Source organism: Coloeus monedula, assembly GCF_965178545.1.
Source record: "Coloeus monedula genome assembly, chromosome: 30".
Lineage (NCBI taxonomy): Eukaryota > Metazoa > Chordata > Aves > Passeriformes > Corvidae > Coloeus > Coloeus monedula.
Window position 1 is genome coordinate 1,452,793 of NC_138810.1, and position 13,179 is coordinate 1,465,971.

Sequence of the window (13,179 nt, forward strand, 5' to 3'; positions counted from 1 at the left end):
CTGGCCCCTTCCTGGCCCTCAGCCTCTGGAGGAGCCTCCCCTGCTCTGAGCACAGCTCCTGCAGCCTGGCCACCTCCGCCCAGAGCTGCAGGAACAGCTCCTCCATCTCCCTCACACCTGGGCAGGAGAGAGGAGAGGGAACGACCACCTGTTAATGGTAATAATAATTAATAATCATAATAATAATCATCCACTGATAGCTGGCGTTAGGCACAGGCAGTGAGGAGCTGCCAGGGCCAGCCCGAGGATCTGGTGCTGCTGGTACCTCGAGATCCCGGGTGCTGTGGGTGTGTGGGATTGCACAGAAAGGAGCATTCCCGGTTCTCTCATCATTTATACAGATAAAAAAAGGAAAGGGAAGTGGATCTTCCTAAGAAGAGCCAAGCTGGGCTTTTCCACCTCTCCCCCACAGCTTCTGCGAGCTCCAAACAACCCAAAAATCCCATTCAGTAAAAAAACCTACCTGGAAAAAGCTGTATTTCCAACTCGGTACCAAAGGATCGAATTTTTTGGGCACGAGAGAAAAAAAAAACCCCAACTACAAATCCATCCAAGGAACGACATCCAAGGGTGGGGACACAATTCCCTTTTTTTGAGCTGCTCAGCCCCTTCTCCTCCCAAAAATACCCCGGGAAGCACCACCCAGCTCAGGCCCACCCAGTACCAATTAACCAAATATTGTCATTACGGAGGAAAATTGTGCTCCCCACGCTTGTCCCTGCTTTATTACAGATTAAATTTCCCAGCTTCCCCATCTTGCACCAATTATTACTGGGCGAAAAGATAAATAAACCCAAAGCTGGGCACAAATCTGCAAACCATCTGCAAAGGGGATCTGAAAGGTTCGTGCGATCTTAATTAGCATAAATATGCAAATCAGCCTGGCTTCCTGTCAGCTCCTCCAGGTTTGCTGCCGCTCAGCGCTGAAAGTTTCAGCTCGGCGTTCAATTTAAGCTCTGGCTCAAATTAGGGGTTTGACTGGAGGGTTGGATGGAGCCGCCTCCGACGCTGTGGATTCCCCGGGAGGGATGAAGGGCAGAAATCCCGAGGGAAATGCACCTGGAGCAAGGAAAACCTCCGAGGCAATGGTAAGGTTTGCTCCCAGCGCAGGGAATTTCGGTGCTCGCCCCACACCGAGGGGAAACTTCGCCCCAGTTCTGGCTCTTTGGGGTTCCTCTGCTCCTTAAAACCTTAAAACCGAACATATTTTTCACCCCCCGAGGCAGCAAACTCCACCTCTAATTCAAGTTTTATTTTGCCTGAGAGCTGTATAGAAAGACGCCAATTAATTATTAATTGGAGCGTGACCCGGAGCCGTCACTCCCTAACAAGCCTGGGAAGATTTTGTTATGGATTTCACTCCATCCCTGCTGGGGCTTTTCGGGACTCAGCTCCTCCTCGTTTCCCCGCATTGGTGCCACCAGGACGAAGCTACAGCAGGAGATTTTTCATGTCCCGAAAAAGCCTCTCCCAAACTGCAATTAAAAGCAGCAATTTGGGAGCACAAAACTCCCCATTTGCGGGGTTGGTGGAGCGGCTGCGAGGGGCGGAACCCGGCGGGGGGGAACGGGGCGGGTTCAGGGCACCCAAAAATCCCATCCCCACGGCCCAGCCCGGCGTGGACCCCAAAACCCTTCTAATTTCCCCCAAAAGTGACTTACCGTGGTGGGGACCGTCCTGGCCCTGCCCGGTGGCCGCGGTGGCATCGAGCTGACAGTGGCGGCCGCCTGAAAGTCGAGCAGCAGCAAATTTGGGGGAGGGAATTTCCCCTTCGGGTTTTGAGAGAAGAGCGAAACCTCCGAAGCAGGAAATGAAATGGGCGAGAGCGGCGGCTCCGAACTCGGAAAAGCCCCGGGGAGGGCGATGGAGGCCCCGGGGGGCTCGTGGGGGCCGAGGGTTGGCTCCAGGCGGTGCCTCAGTTTCCCCTCACGCCTTATTCCAGCTTTAATTTGCGGCTGAGGGGTGTTTGTGCCCCGGAGACCTCATCCCCTGTAAACCAGTTAATATTCCAGCGAATATCCCAATAATCCCGATTAATCCTCGCTCTGCTCCAGCTCAAATCTCCCAAATCCTCCGCGCAGCGCCGGAGCCAAAGGAAAATCCTCGGCTGGGTGATGGGGCCCGCCCGGGCCCGGGGGTTTTCCCGTGCTGCTCCCATCACCCCCAGCGCCGGGCGCTTACTGGTCCCAGCACTCCTGGGGTCCCGACCTTGGGACCTCCATGAATCCCTGTGGCTCCCAGCACGCCCAGTGCCACTCCCTTACTGGTCCCAGCACACCTGGGCTCACAGCCTGTGACCTCTATAGGTCCCTGAGGCTCCCAGTGTCCCCAGTGCCAGGCATTTCCTGGTCCCCAGCACGGCACCCCCATTTCAGGCGCGGGGCCGGTGGGTGGCACCAGCACCCGGCGTTGTTCCCTGACCGGCACCTCCAGGACCCGGCGTTTTTCCCGGGACAGGCGGCTTTAGGACCCGGCGTTTTTCCCGGGACAGGCGGCTTTAGGACCGCGGTGGCCCCGGCCCGTGCACCTGTCCCGGGGGGCGGGGAACAGGTAGCGCAGGTGGCTCCGCCCCGCCCGGACGCACCTGCGGCCCCGCAGCCGCCGTGGAGCCGGTGAGAGGGGAGGAGAGGGGACGGGACGGGGGTCCCGCTGCTGAGCCCCCTCAGCTGTAAGCGGGTCTGCGGGTCCCAGTGCCGAGCCCTTGCCGGGGGAAGGGGGTCCCGGGGTCCCGGTGCGCAGCCCTCGCCCCAGGGAAAGGGGCTCCGGTGGTCCCGGGGGTCTCGGTGCGGCGCCCCCCTCTGCGGTAAGGGGGCCCGGGGGTCCCGGTGTGAAGTCCTTGCGCTGGGTGAAGGGGTCCCGGTGGTCCCGCTGCAGAGCCCCCCACCACGGGGAGGGGGTCTGGAGGTCCTGCTGTGGCCCACCCCTTCCAGGCAAGGGAGACAGGAGGCTCCCGGTGAGGAGGGCTCGCCCCGGGGGAAGGGGAGCAGGGTGGTCCTGGTGAGGGCCCCTCCTGGGGGTTGGGTGCTCGGGGGTCCCGCTGCAGAGGCCCCTCCGTGCAAGGGGGTTTAGGTGGTTCTGGGATGGAGCTCCCCGGGGTGGGGGGATCCGGATGGAGCCCCTCGAGCAGCCCAGCGGCTCCAGGGCCTGTGGCAGTTCCGGGCAGGGCAGAGGGAGGACCCGGCCCCCGTCAGCCCCACGGGGTACCCCAGAACCCCTGGCGGGGCAGAGACCCTCACACACCCCCATCCCCCGGGGCTCCCATCCCACACCACCGGGAGCGGGTCCAGGACCCCTGGGGCTCATCCCAAGGGATGAGGGCAGCACCTGGACGGGGGGACCCCGACAGGAATCTGCTTCCTGTGAGCTCGTGCCCCTCGCACTCCCCAGCACATCCAGTTCCTCACACTGGAACTGAATCCCACCGGGAACAACCCCGCCTTTCCCTTGCTGCGCCCCACTTCCCGCTCCTGGCTTTTCCCCGTCCCTGCCACTCCCGATGTCACCGTGGCTCGCTGTCACGTGGAGCCCGTGGCCACCTCGCCTGCGGCAGTTTCGATGTCATTCACTTGTTCTTCTTTTTCCTTTTTTTCCTCCACGAGGATCTCTCGATTTCCACCTCTTCCCACCATCCCTCGCTCCCACACCACCGGGGGATGCTCCTCGAATTCCCACCAAACCCCTTTTCCCCCTTTTCTGACCCCAGCAGGCTCCCCTGGGTCATTCTCATGTTGTTTTCGAGGGTGCAGGGCCAGCACACGGGATTCTCGGGATGGGCTGGACGGGATGGAGCAGAATCCAGCTGGGAGTTTGCGGGGCCTGGAGCAGAGGGCGCAGGTGCACCAGGAGCTCCCGCTGGGGCTCTGTGCCAAATCCACCCCGGTCTTTTGGGGGGAGTTTTTAAATTTGTATTTGGGTTTTTTGCCCTTTTGGGGAGGGGGTTCCAATTTGTATTTGGGGTTTTTTGCCCTTTTGGGTTGGGGCCCCCCGGGAGCTGCCGCTCTTGTTGTGCACAACCGGCGCCCCCCTGCACACCTGAGTGTCCCCCTGGGGTTAATTAGCACCGACACCTAACGAGCTTCGTTAGCAACGTGGCAGGAAGGAAACTCCGAGAGATGCGCGGTTAATGGAAACGGGGGATTTTCCCCCAAAATCTGTTGCTTTCCCCTCTCCCGCCTTGCACGGCAGCGCCCTGCGACGAAAACCTCGGTGCTCAGGGGCACGGGTGGGGTGGGGGCACCTTCGCTCAGCTGCGGGCAGGAATTCCGAGGAAATGGCAGAAAATACGAGGGGATTGATGTTTTTTCCCTGGTTCTGCTTTTCCGTGGAGCCGCTGGATGGGGCCGCGCGCCCTTGGCAGTGGAGCGTGGTCCGGCTTTGATCCCGCGGCGCTCAAAGCGGGGACCCCGGGGACCCTCCTCCTCCTCCCCAACCCAAACTTCCTCGCCCTTGAAGTTGTGGCAGGTGCCCTTCCCCGCCCCATTTCCAAGAGAATGAAAAGAAAAGGGAAAAAAGGAATCAAGAGAAGGGGGGGACCCCAAAGTGGAGGAGGAGGAGGAGATGGCGGTGAATGGATCCCGCCGGGCTCGTCCATGCTCCGGCGGCCGCGGCTCACAAAGAGGAGCCGCGGGAAGTTTGGGGGTGGTGGGAAGCTCAGAGCCTCCGACGGGTCCCGGGGGAAATTTGGGAGCTGGCGCCGAGCTCCCGGTGGCCGCAGCACCGGACACGGCATCGGACACCGAACCTGCTGCTCCAACCCGGCCGAACCCGGAGCTCTGCAGGGTCTGCTCGAGTTTTCCTTCGCAGGCAGGAAAATGCCCAGGAAAAGGCTTTTTCCCAGCGGCCAAAAATATTTTGGCAAATTTCTGGCTCTGTTTTAACTTTGGCGCGCGAGGAGTGGTGGCGGGGGGAGGCTGCAGCCTCCGGATCAGACCCAGGAGAAACTTTGGGGGGGGGTCCCGGGTGTGGTGGTGGGGCCCTGCACATCCTCCGGCATTTATTAACCCGCACTTTTCTTGGTGCTTTAATTTTGGGATGGGTTTAGGGGCTGGAAGGGCTGGGGAGGGAATGAATTTTACAGGTATTGCTTGTGCCTGACTTTATATTAACATATTGCTAATATTATATGACTGTATTAATATATTTCTAATATTGTATTGCGATATTGATGCGTTAATATGTTACTGATACCGCATTACTATGTCGATATATTAATATATTACATTGCTATTGTATTAATTTATTATTGTTTGTTATTAATAATTTGGGGTTTTGTCTAGTGGGAGGTCCCCGCTCGTGGCAGGGGGTTGGACTGGATGGTCTTTAAGGTCCTTTCCAACCCAAACTGTTCCATGCCTTGATTTATATATTTATATATTTACATATTTACATATTCCGCTTTAAGTACAATAGAATCTATTCTAAGTGCAATACATTATGTCTCAAGTACAATATATTCTGTTTGGACATCAGTGGGATCAGCACATCCAGCCCAGGAATTAACTGCAGGTGTTTCTCCTTCCCCCAGGTCGCTGGAGCAGAGCAGCACATCGTGATACTCCCCGAGCCCCCACATCCCTGAACCCCCATCCCAGCCCGGAGAACCGTCCAAACCCCGCCCCAAAACCCCAAAATGAGGCTGTTCCGCCGCCGCTACAGCCCCTTGAAGGTGGCCTTGGCGGGCGCCGTCTTCGTCCTGTTCCTCTTCATCCTGCAGAAGGACGTGGGGCGCAAGGACCCGGGCGAGGAGCCGTGGCTGAGGAACATCGTGCAGGGCAAGGACCAGGTGCTGGACCTGATGCTGGGCGCCGTGCGGGACCTGCGGGACTCGATGCCGCGGCTGCAGATCGGGGCCCCGGAGCCGCCGCCGGAGCCGCTGCCCAGCGCCCGCTCCTGCCTGCCCGGCTTCTACACCGCGGCCGAGCTGCGGCCGCTCATGGAGAGGCCGCCCCAGGACCCCGCCAGCCCCGGGGCCGACGGAAAAGCCTTCAAGAAGGATCGCTGGACGCCCGAGGAGACGAAGGAGAAGGAGCGGGGCTATGAGAAGCATTGCTTCAACGCCTTCGCCAGCGACCGCATCTCCCTGCAGCGAGCGCTGGGCCCCGACAGCCGCCCCCCCGAGTGAGAGCCGGGGCCACTTAAGAATGGGCACTTACTTAAATCTGGCCGCTTACTCCCTTAAATTTAGGAGGAAATTAAAGCAGATTTGGGCCAGGACGTCAGCCGGCACTGGCAGGGGATTGAATGAAGGCAGAGATGAAAAAAATGCATTTATTTATTTATTCTTATTTTTCCCTATTTTTGGCCCCTTGGGGGTGGGTTTAGTGGCAACAGGCTCTTTGTGTCTCCCTGTACCTGCTTGGTGGCTCCAGCACCTCCCCGCCTTTCCCTCCTCTCCCTCCTTTTTTCCAGTGGTCAGACTTTTTCTTTTCTCATCCGAGTGGAACAGCCTCGGACCCCGCTGGGGCAGGGGGGGAGGGAAATGGGGAAACTCCAGAGATTTCCCCGCCTGCCCTCGGCCGGGGGCTGCCGGATTAAAGCGGGGCCCCCCCAGCCCTGCCCGCACGGGGGGGTGGGATGGGGGAGACACGGGGGGAATTCGGGATGGAAAAAGCCTTGAAAGGGATGGAGGAATCCAGCCCCCCGCGCCGGCAGGCGATTATCCGTGCTTAGCAGGTGTAGCGGTGACAAAGAGGGGACACGGGGGCCGGGAGCGGGACTCACTCAACCAAAATCAATGGGAATCAAAGCAGGGATGAGTCCGGAGGGGCCAGAGCTGCTCCCCCGCTGTGGGGTTGGGGGAGGATATCGGGGGGGGGGGTCACTCCGGTCGTGCCTCCCCCTTCACCCCCCCCCCCCCCATTCTGCCCCCCAGGTGCATCGACCAGAAGTTCAAGCGCTGCCCCCCCCTCCCCACCACCAGCGTGGTCATCGTGTTCCACAACGAGGCCTGGTCCACTCTGCTCCGGACAGTCTACAGCGTCCTGCACTCGTCCCCGGCTCGGCTGCTCCGAGAGGTCATCCTGGTGGATGATGCCAGCACGGATGGTGGGTGGGGGCCACGGGGACACAGAGGGATGCAGGAGCCGTGGTGGGATGTGGGACCAGAGGGGTGCAGGAGCCCCAGGGAGGTGTGAGGGAGCGGTGGGGGGATTCGGGGACCAGAGGGAGGCAGAACCCCTGGCAGGATGCGGGATCAGAGGGGTGCGGGAGCCCGGGCAGGATGCAGGGGATGCCAAGCCCCTTTCCATGCCTGGAAGCAGCAGCTCTGAGCCACTCGGAGAAGCGGCTCAGGCTCCCGACATCCCGGGATCTCCCAACAGCCGCTCCCCGTTCCACACCCAGCCCGGAGCACCCCTGGGATTTTCCCTTCCCCAGCACCGCTGTCAACCCAGCCCTGGGGACAAACCGGGTGCCCCACAAACCTCCACCCCCAGCCAGCTGCAACCCTCGTTAATGAGCACCCCGAGCTAATTAAAGCAGGGTTCAGTGTCGGGGCGCTGGGAGGAGCGGACTCTGCCCTTGTCCCAGATAAATTCTCCCTTTCCGCCCGCGGGTTCCCGAGGAGCAGCAACCTCGCGGTGCCGCGGGGCTTCATTGCCCGGGAACTTGGCTCCCACTGTGGCTGGACGTGGGCTGGACTCGGGTCCCCTTCCCAGGACGGTTTTCCGGCGGTCCCGGCTCTCACTTGGCCATTTCCAGCTCCTGGCTTGGCTGCATCTGCCAGGAAATCCCGGGTTCCTCTGGACACCCACGTCCGCTGTCCCTTCCCTCAGAAACAACTTGGTCCTGGTGACACTTCAAGCACAGGGATGTGACCTCCTCACCCTGTCATTCCCCGTCCCTCTCCAGAGAGGGATTAGACGGGAGGGGGCGTTTCCCTCATAAAATTCATTTTCTTTAGCCAAAAATACACTTGGGGCAAAGGTTCAGGTGTCCCTGAACCCAAACCCGGCTGCAGGGTCTGAGCAGCAGGGGATGGGATGGGATGGGATGGGATGGGATGGGATGGGATGGGATGGGATGGGATGGGATGGGATGGGATGGGATGGGATGCAGGGACCGGCACCTGCCTCTCCGATGGATCCGGATGCTCTTCCCGCCCGCAGAGTACCTGAAGGAGGAGCTGGATCGCTACGTGGAGCAGCTGCAGATCGTGCGCGTGGTGCGGCAGCGGGAGCGCAAGGGGCTCATCACGGCGCGGCTGCTGGGGGCCAGCGTGGCCAGCGGGGAGGTGCTGACCTTCCTGGATGCCCACTGTGAGTGCCCACCCTGTGACTCCCGTGTCTGCTCCCGGGCGCTGTGAGCGGGGCTGCCCCGCTCCAACCCTGCCCCGTGTCCCAGGCGAGTGTTTCCATGGGTGGCTGGAGCCGCTCCTGTCCCGCATCGCCGAGGAGCCCACGGCCGTTGTGAGCCCCGACATCGCCACCATCGACCTCAACACCTTCGAGTTCTCCAAGCCCGTCCAGAACGGGAAGCAGCACAGCCGGGGCAACTTCGACTGGAGCCTGACTTTCGGCTGGGAGGTCGTTCCCGCCCGGGAGAGGCAGCGCAGGAAGGATGAGACCTTCCCCATCAAGTAAGCCCAGCACGGGGGGATTCGTCATCCAGCTGGGTTTGCTCTTTTTTTCCAACGAATTTGGGTTTTCCTTGGTTTTGGTGCCTCCGGGTGGGCGGTGCTGCCCCTTCCCAGTGGGGTTTTCTCCGGGGATTCTTGGCATGAGGGATCTCAGGGGGTTTGTTCCCGGGCATGGTCAGAGCTGTGGGGGTGGTGGAGGACAAACCTCGCCTGAGGCTTGGGGGACGGACCTTGCAACTGCCTCCGGCAGAGTTTCTCATTAAGGATTTAATTGCTGTCTGTACCTTCTCACCCTCGCATGCCCAGGTGCCCCCGCACTGGCACAGCAGCACAAGTCACCTGCGGATCAGACTTGTACCAAAATCCCTCTTTTTATCCCTCTATTTTACATGCAGAGAAAGCCTGGGTGATTTTCCCACCTCTCCGCTGCTGCCCCAGGACAAGCCGGGTGCTCCCACGGGGAGACACCGGACAGCCCGGCTGGCCCCGTCCCCACCGCGGCCGCGGGGCTGGCTTTGTGCGCGGGTCACCTGGGAGACGCTCCTGTCCCTATAAAGGCCTCTTTTACCTCCAGCCGGGCGCTTGGCTCCCGGCGCTGCCTCGTCTCCAGCAGCTCAGCGAATCCTTGGGGTTTATTATTTCTCCTGAATAAAGGCGAGGTTCTGTTCCAGCCTCAGATGGAAAAGATTAGGGAAGCGGGAGGAGGGATTGGGGCACCGAGCTCTGACCTCCCCCTGGTTTTGGCGACAGGTTTTTGGTAACAATATCCCCTTTTCACTTTGAATCCAGCCGGCAGCGAGGCCCCTCCGCGTCACGCTGTCACCTCTGTCCCCTCCCAGCAGCTGGGCCCAGCCTGTCCACCAAAGCCACCACAGCTGGATGGGGGGGACTCTGATTTTGGGGCTGTGATGTCCCAAAACTCAGATTTCCGCCCTTTTATTTGTGTTTTACCCCTTCTTTGGTCCCCCCAGGTCCCCGACCTTCGCAGGTGGCCTCTTTGCCATCTCCAGGTCCTACTTTGAGCACATCGGCTCCTACGACGACCAGATGGAGATTTGGGGGGGTGAGAACGTGGAAATGTCCTTCAGGGTAAGGACGGGGGGTCACCTTCAAAGGCACCTCCAGGGAGCTCCCTGTTGGGGGGCCCGGGGGCTGGACCCCCCCGCCTCAGGTGTGGCTTCCCCGCAGGTGTGGCAGTGCGGGGGACAGGTCGAGATCATCCCCTGCTCCGTCGTGGGCCACGTGTTCCGCTCCAAGAGCCCCCACACCTTTCCCAAGGGCACCCAGGTGATCTCCCGGAACCAGGTGCGCCTGGCCGAGGTCTGGATGGACGACTACAAGGAGATCTTCTACCGCCGGAACCAGCAAGCCTCCCAGATGGCCAGAGAGGTACTGGACACCCTGGGGGGCTACTGCTTCTATTGGGGGGGGGGGGCTGGTCCTGCTGGGAGCTCCACCTGAGCAGGGGGAGGGGGGTGATGGGCGGGAAACCAGACACAGGTGGACAGAAGTAGCCAAAAGCCTATTTTCTTTTAATTCTTTGGCCAGAATGTTTCCTAGTAGGAAAACATCGATTTGTATGATTTTTTTTTTTTTTTTCATAACACCAAAACTTTGTGCCAAAATATCTCCGAGCTCTTGGTGGAGCCCGTGGGTACCTGCCAGGTGACACTCCCCCCCCCCCCCCCAATTGTCTCGGTGCTGCTCACACCGTGAGGGATGATGACAAAGCTGGGGTGACGCCCAGCTCTGAGCCCCAGCTCAGAAAGGAGTTTTTTGGGATTTTCCCTGCTGTTTCCGGAGGTGAGTTTAATTTTCTCCCGTGACTCCGTTGATAGAAGACGTTTGGTGACATCACAGAGCGGCGCAGGCTGCGGGAGCGGCTGCACTGCAGGAACTTCACCTGGTACCTGCAGAACGTCTACCCCGAGATGTTCGTGCCCGACCTCACCCCGACGTTCTACGGAGCCGTAAGTGCCGGGATGGCCAAAGCATCCACAGGCCTCGGCCCTGGGTGGGAACAGCGGAGCGGGGAAGTGCCCAAAGGTTGGGTTTGGGGGATTTGCATTAAACCAGCGCAGGGGACGGGGGTTGGTGCTGCCACGTTTGTCACCCGTCGCTGTGTCTGTCACCGTGTCTGTCACTGCTCACTGTGTCTGTCTGTCGCCACCTCTGTCACCGGCTGGCCGGGCCGGTCTGGGCTCCGGCTGAGCTGGAATCTGGCAGAGCTGGTTTGGGGTGAGCTCCAGGGTGGGGAACCCACAGGAACGTGGATTTGGGTTAAACTCGGGGGAAGAGCTGAAAATTTCCCTGAGCCCCGAAGAGTGCCCTGGCACAGGGAGGGCTGGGAAAACTGAGCTGGGGACGGGATGCGGAGCTCCAGCTCCATCCCGAAGGATTCTGGGAACAGGCGGGATGCAGGACCCCATCCCCATCCACCCATCCACAGGGAAGTGGAGACAGGGGGGATGTGGAGGGCTGGCTCCATCCCTGAGGGAGCTGGGGACAGGCAGGACACGGAGCTCTGGCTGCGTCCCCAAGGAACCGAGCACAGGCAGGATGAGGGGCTCCAGCTCCATCCCTGAGCAGTCGGGACAGGCGGGGTGTGGAGCTCCGGCTCCATCCTCAGGGATGGAGCCGCCAGAAAAGCCCTTTCCCCCAAACTGGGTCTGCCCCTCCTCAGGCAGGGCGATGTGACCGCAGCCGGCACGACCAGGTGACAGCGCGGTGACAGCGCGGTGACAGGGTGCTGGGTGCTGGCTCCCGTCCAGCTTTTAATTCACCTTTATTTCCTGAAAGCTCAACCCGGGCAGCTTTCCCTTTGCTCCGTGCGCCGGAGGCGTTGGCTTGGGCGTTCCTCGTGTCCTGGAAAGGACACGGGACCCGGACCCGGTGCTGAGTGCCGGAATCGTGTTTGCACAGCGATAACCCAGAGCCCCGCACAGCCAAACCTGAGGCGGGTCCTACCCCGGCTCCTCTGAGCCCTTCTTTCTTCCGCCCTCCTCCCCCCCCACACCTTTTGCCTCACTCCTGCCCCTTTTCCCCTCTGCCCCGTCTTTTTCCGCCTCTTTTTCCACCCTCCCCCCTCTTTTACCCTGCCCCCCCCTCCCGTTCCCTTCGTCATTTTCTCTCTTTTTCCCCCTCTTTCCATCTCCTTTCTCCCCTTCTGTTTCCCCCCACCCCCACCTCTCTTCCCCCCACCCCACAGATAAAAAACGAGGGCACCAAGAGCTGCCTGGACGTCGGGGAGAACAACCACGGTGGGAAACCTCTCATCATGTACCCCTGCCACGGGCTGGGGGGCAACCAGGTGCGCCCCCCAAGCCACTCCCATCATTTCCCCGTCTGCACCCCCCCTCCCGGTTTCCCCCGGGGGTCCCTCCCGGGGCGCGGCAGTGACGGCCCCGCTTGGCTCTTCCCGCAGTACTTTGAGTACACGAGCCAGCGGGAGCTGCGCCACAACATCGGCAAGGAGCTGTGCCTGCGCGCGGGCGCGGGCGCGGCCGAGCTGGGCGAGTGCCAGTTCCGAGGGAAGCCCGGCCGGGTGCCCGCCAGCGAGGAGTGGGACCTGGCGCAGGTGAGGAGATCCCTCCGTGCCGGGCACCGCCCCTGGGCACGGCGGCACCGTGCCCGCCACGGCGCTGCTTCCCCGGTGCCGCTTCCCCTCGGTCACGCCCCTCGTTCACCCCGCGATCGCTCGCTGACCGCTTGGGTTGTTTCTCGGCAGAACCGGCTCATCAAGAACTTGGCCTCGGGGATGTGTCTGACGGCCCGGGGGAAGCACCCGGCGCTGGTTCCCTGCGACCTCACGGACCCGCACCAGCTCTGGTCCTTCACCTAAAAGGGAGCGGAGCCCCCGGCCGGCCCCGGCCACGCTCAGGAAACCAGGATCCAAAAACCTTCCTTGTTCGCTTTAAGAAGTGAAAGCCTTAAATATGCTGCATTTCGTGGCTGCCTTGAACTGAATCCCGTGCCTTTGGGAGCCGGGCTCTGCCGGGGGCACCCCACGGACCCCAAAACGCAGCGGTCGTGAGGGGACGCTCCTGCAGATGCTCCTCGGAAGCCGCTGCTCGTCCTCCCCATCCCGGCTCCAGCCAGAGACTCTTCAGTTCACATCGGGCATTAAAAACGTGGATGTGCCTCCGCAGATGTGGAATCGGGGTGGGGAAATCCGCCGAGGAGGAGGATGGTGACCGTGGGGCTCCTCCCGTAAGGGGGCATCGTGGCTTGCGGTGGCCCCTGGCGGGCAATGGGAGAAGTTGGGATCTGTGCCTTAGGAATCACGTTGGATTTGAGGGGGAGGGAAGTTCGATTTGTGTTTGTTATTGTTAAATGATGATGATTCCTGGGTGCGATTCTGCTTGGGCTGAGCAGGAGGAGTTTCCCTGGATGGCACCACAGAATCCTTCCGAAGAGGATCCCGGGTGCCGCGTCTCCTCTGTTCCTGAATTTTTGTCTAGCCCAACTCCTGTAGCTGCCACTTTTGTTGCCATTTCATTTATAGTGGGTGCAAAATCCTCCTGGACATGGCAGGAGGCGAGAGAACCTGTCCTAGACACACAGCCTCAAATAAAGAGATGATTTATTTTACACAAATGCTGTCT

General features: G+C 60.6%; 1 protein-coding gene across 1 annotated transcript; it reads left to right on the forward strand.

Annotated features, from left to right (window-relative positions):
• Positions 1–5,629: 5,629 nt before the first annotated feature.
• On the forward strand, positions 5,630–12,423 carry GALNT6 (polypeptide N-acetylgalactosaminyltransferase 6; the record flags this gene model as incomplete). Its single annotated transcript, XM_082299162.1, has 10 exons — positions 5,630–6,117; positions 6,872–7,044; positions 8,106–8,255; positions 8,341–8,575; positions 9,547–9,664; positions 9,764–9,964; positions 10,414–10,545; positions 11,784–11,885; positions 12,000–12,152; positions 12,303–12,423. The coding sequence occupies 10 exons, from the start codon at positions 5,630–5,632 to the stop codon at positions 12,414–12,416; spliced, it is 1,866 nt and encodes a 621-aa protein (XP_082155288.1). The 3' UTR covers positions 12,417–12,423.
• Between the last annotated feature and the right edge of the window lie 756 nt (positions 12,424–13,179).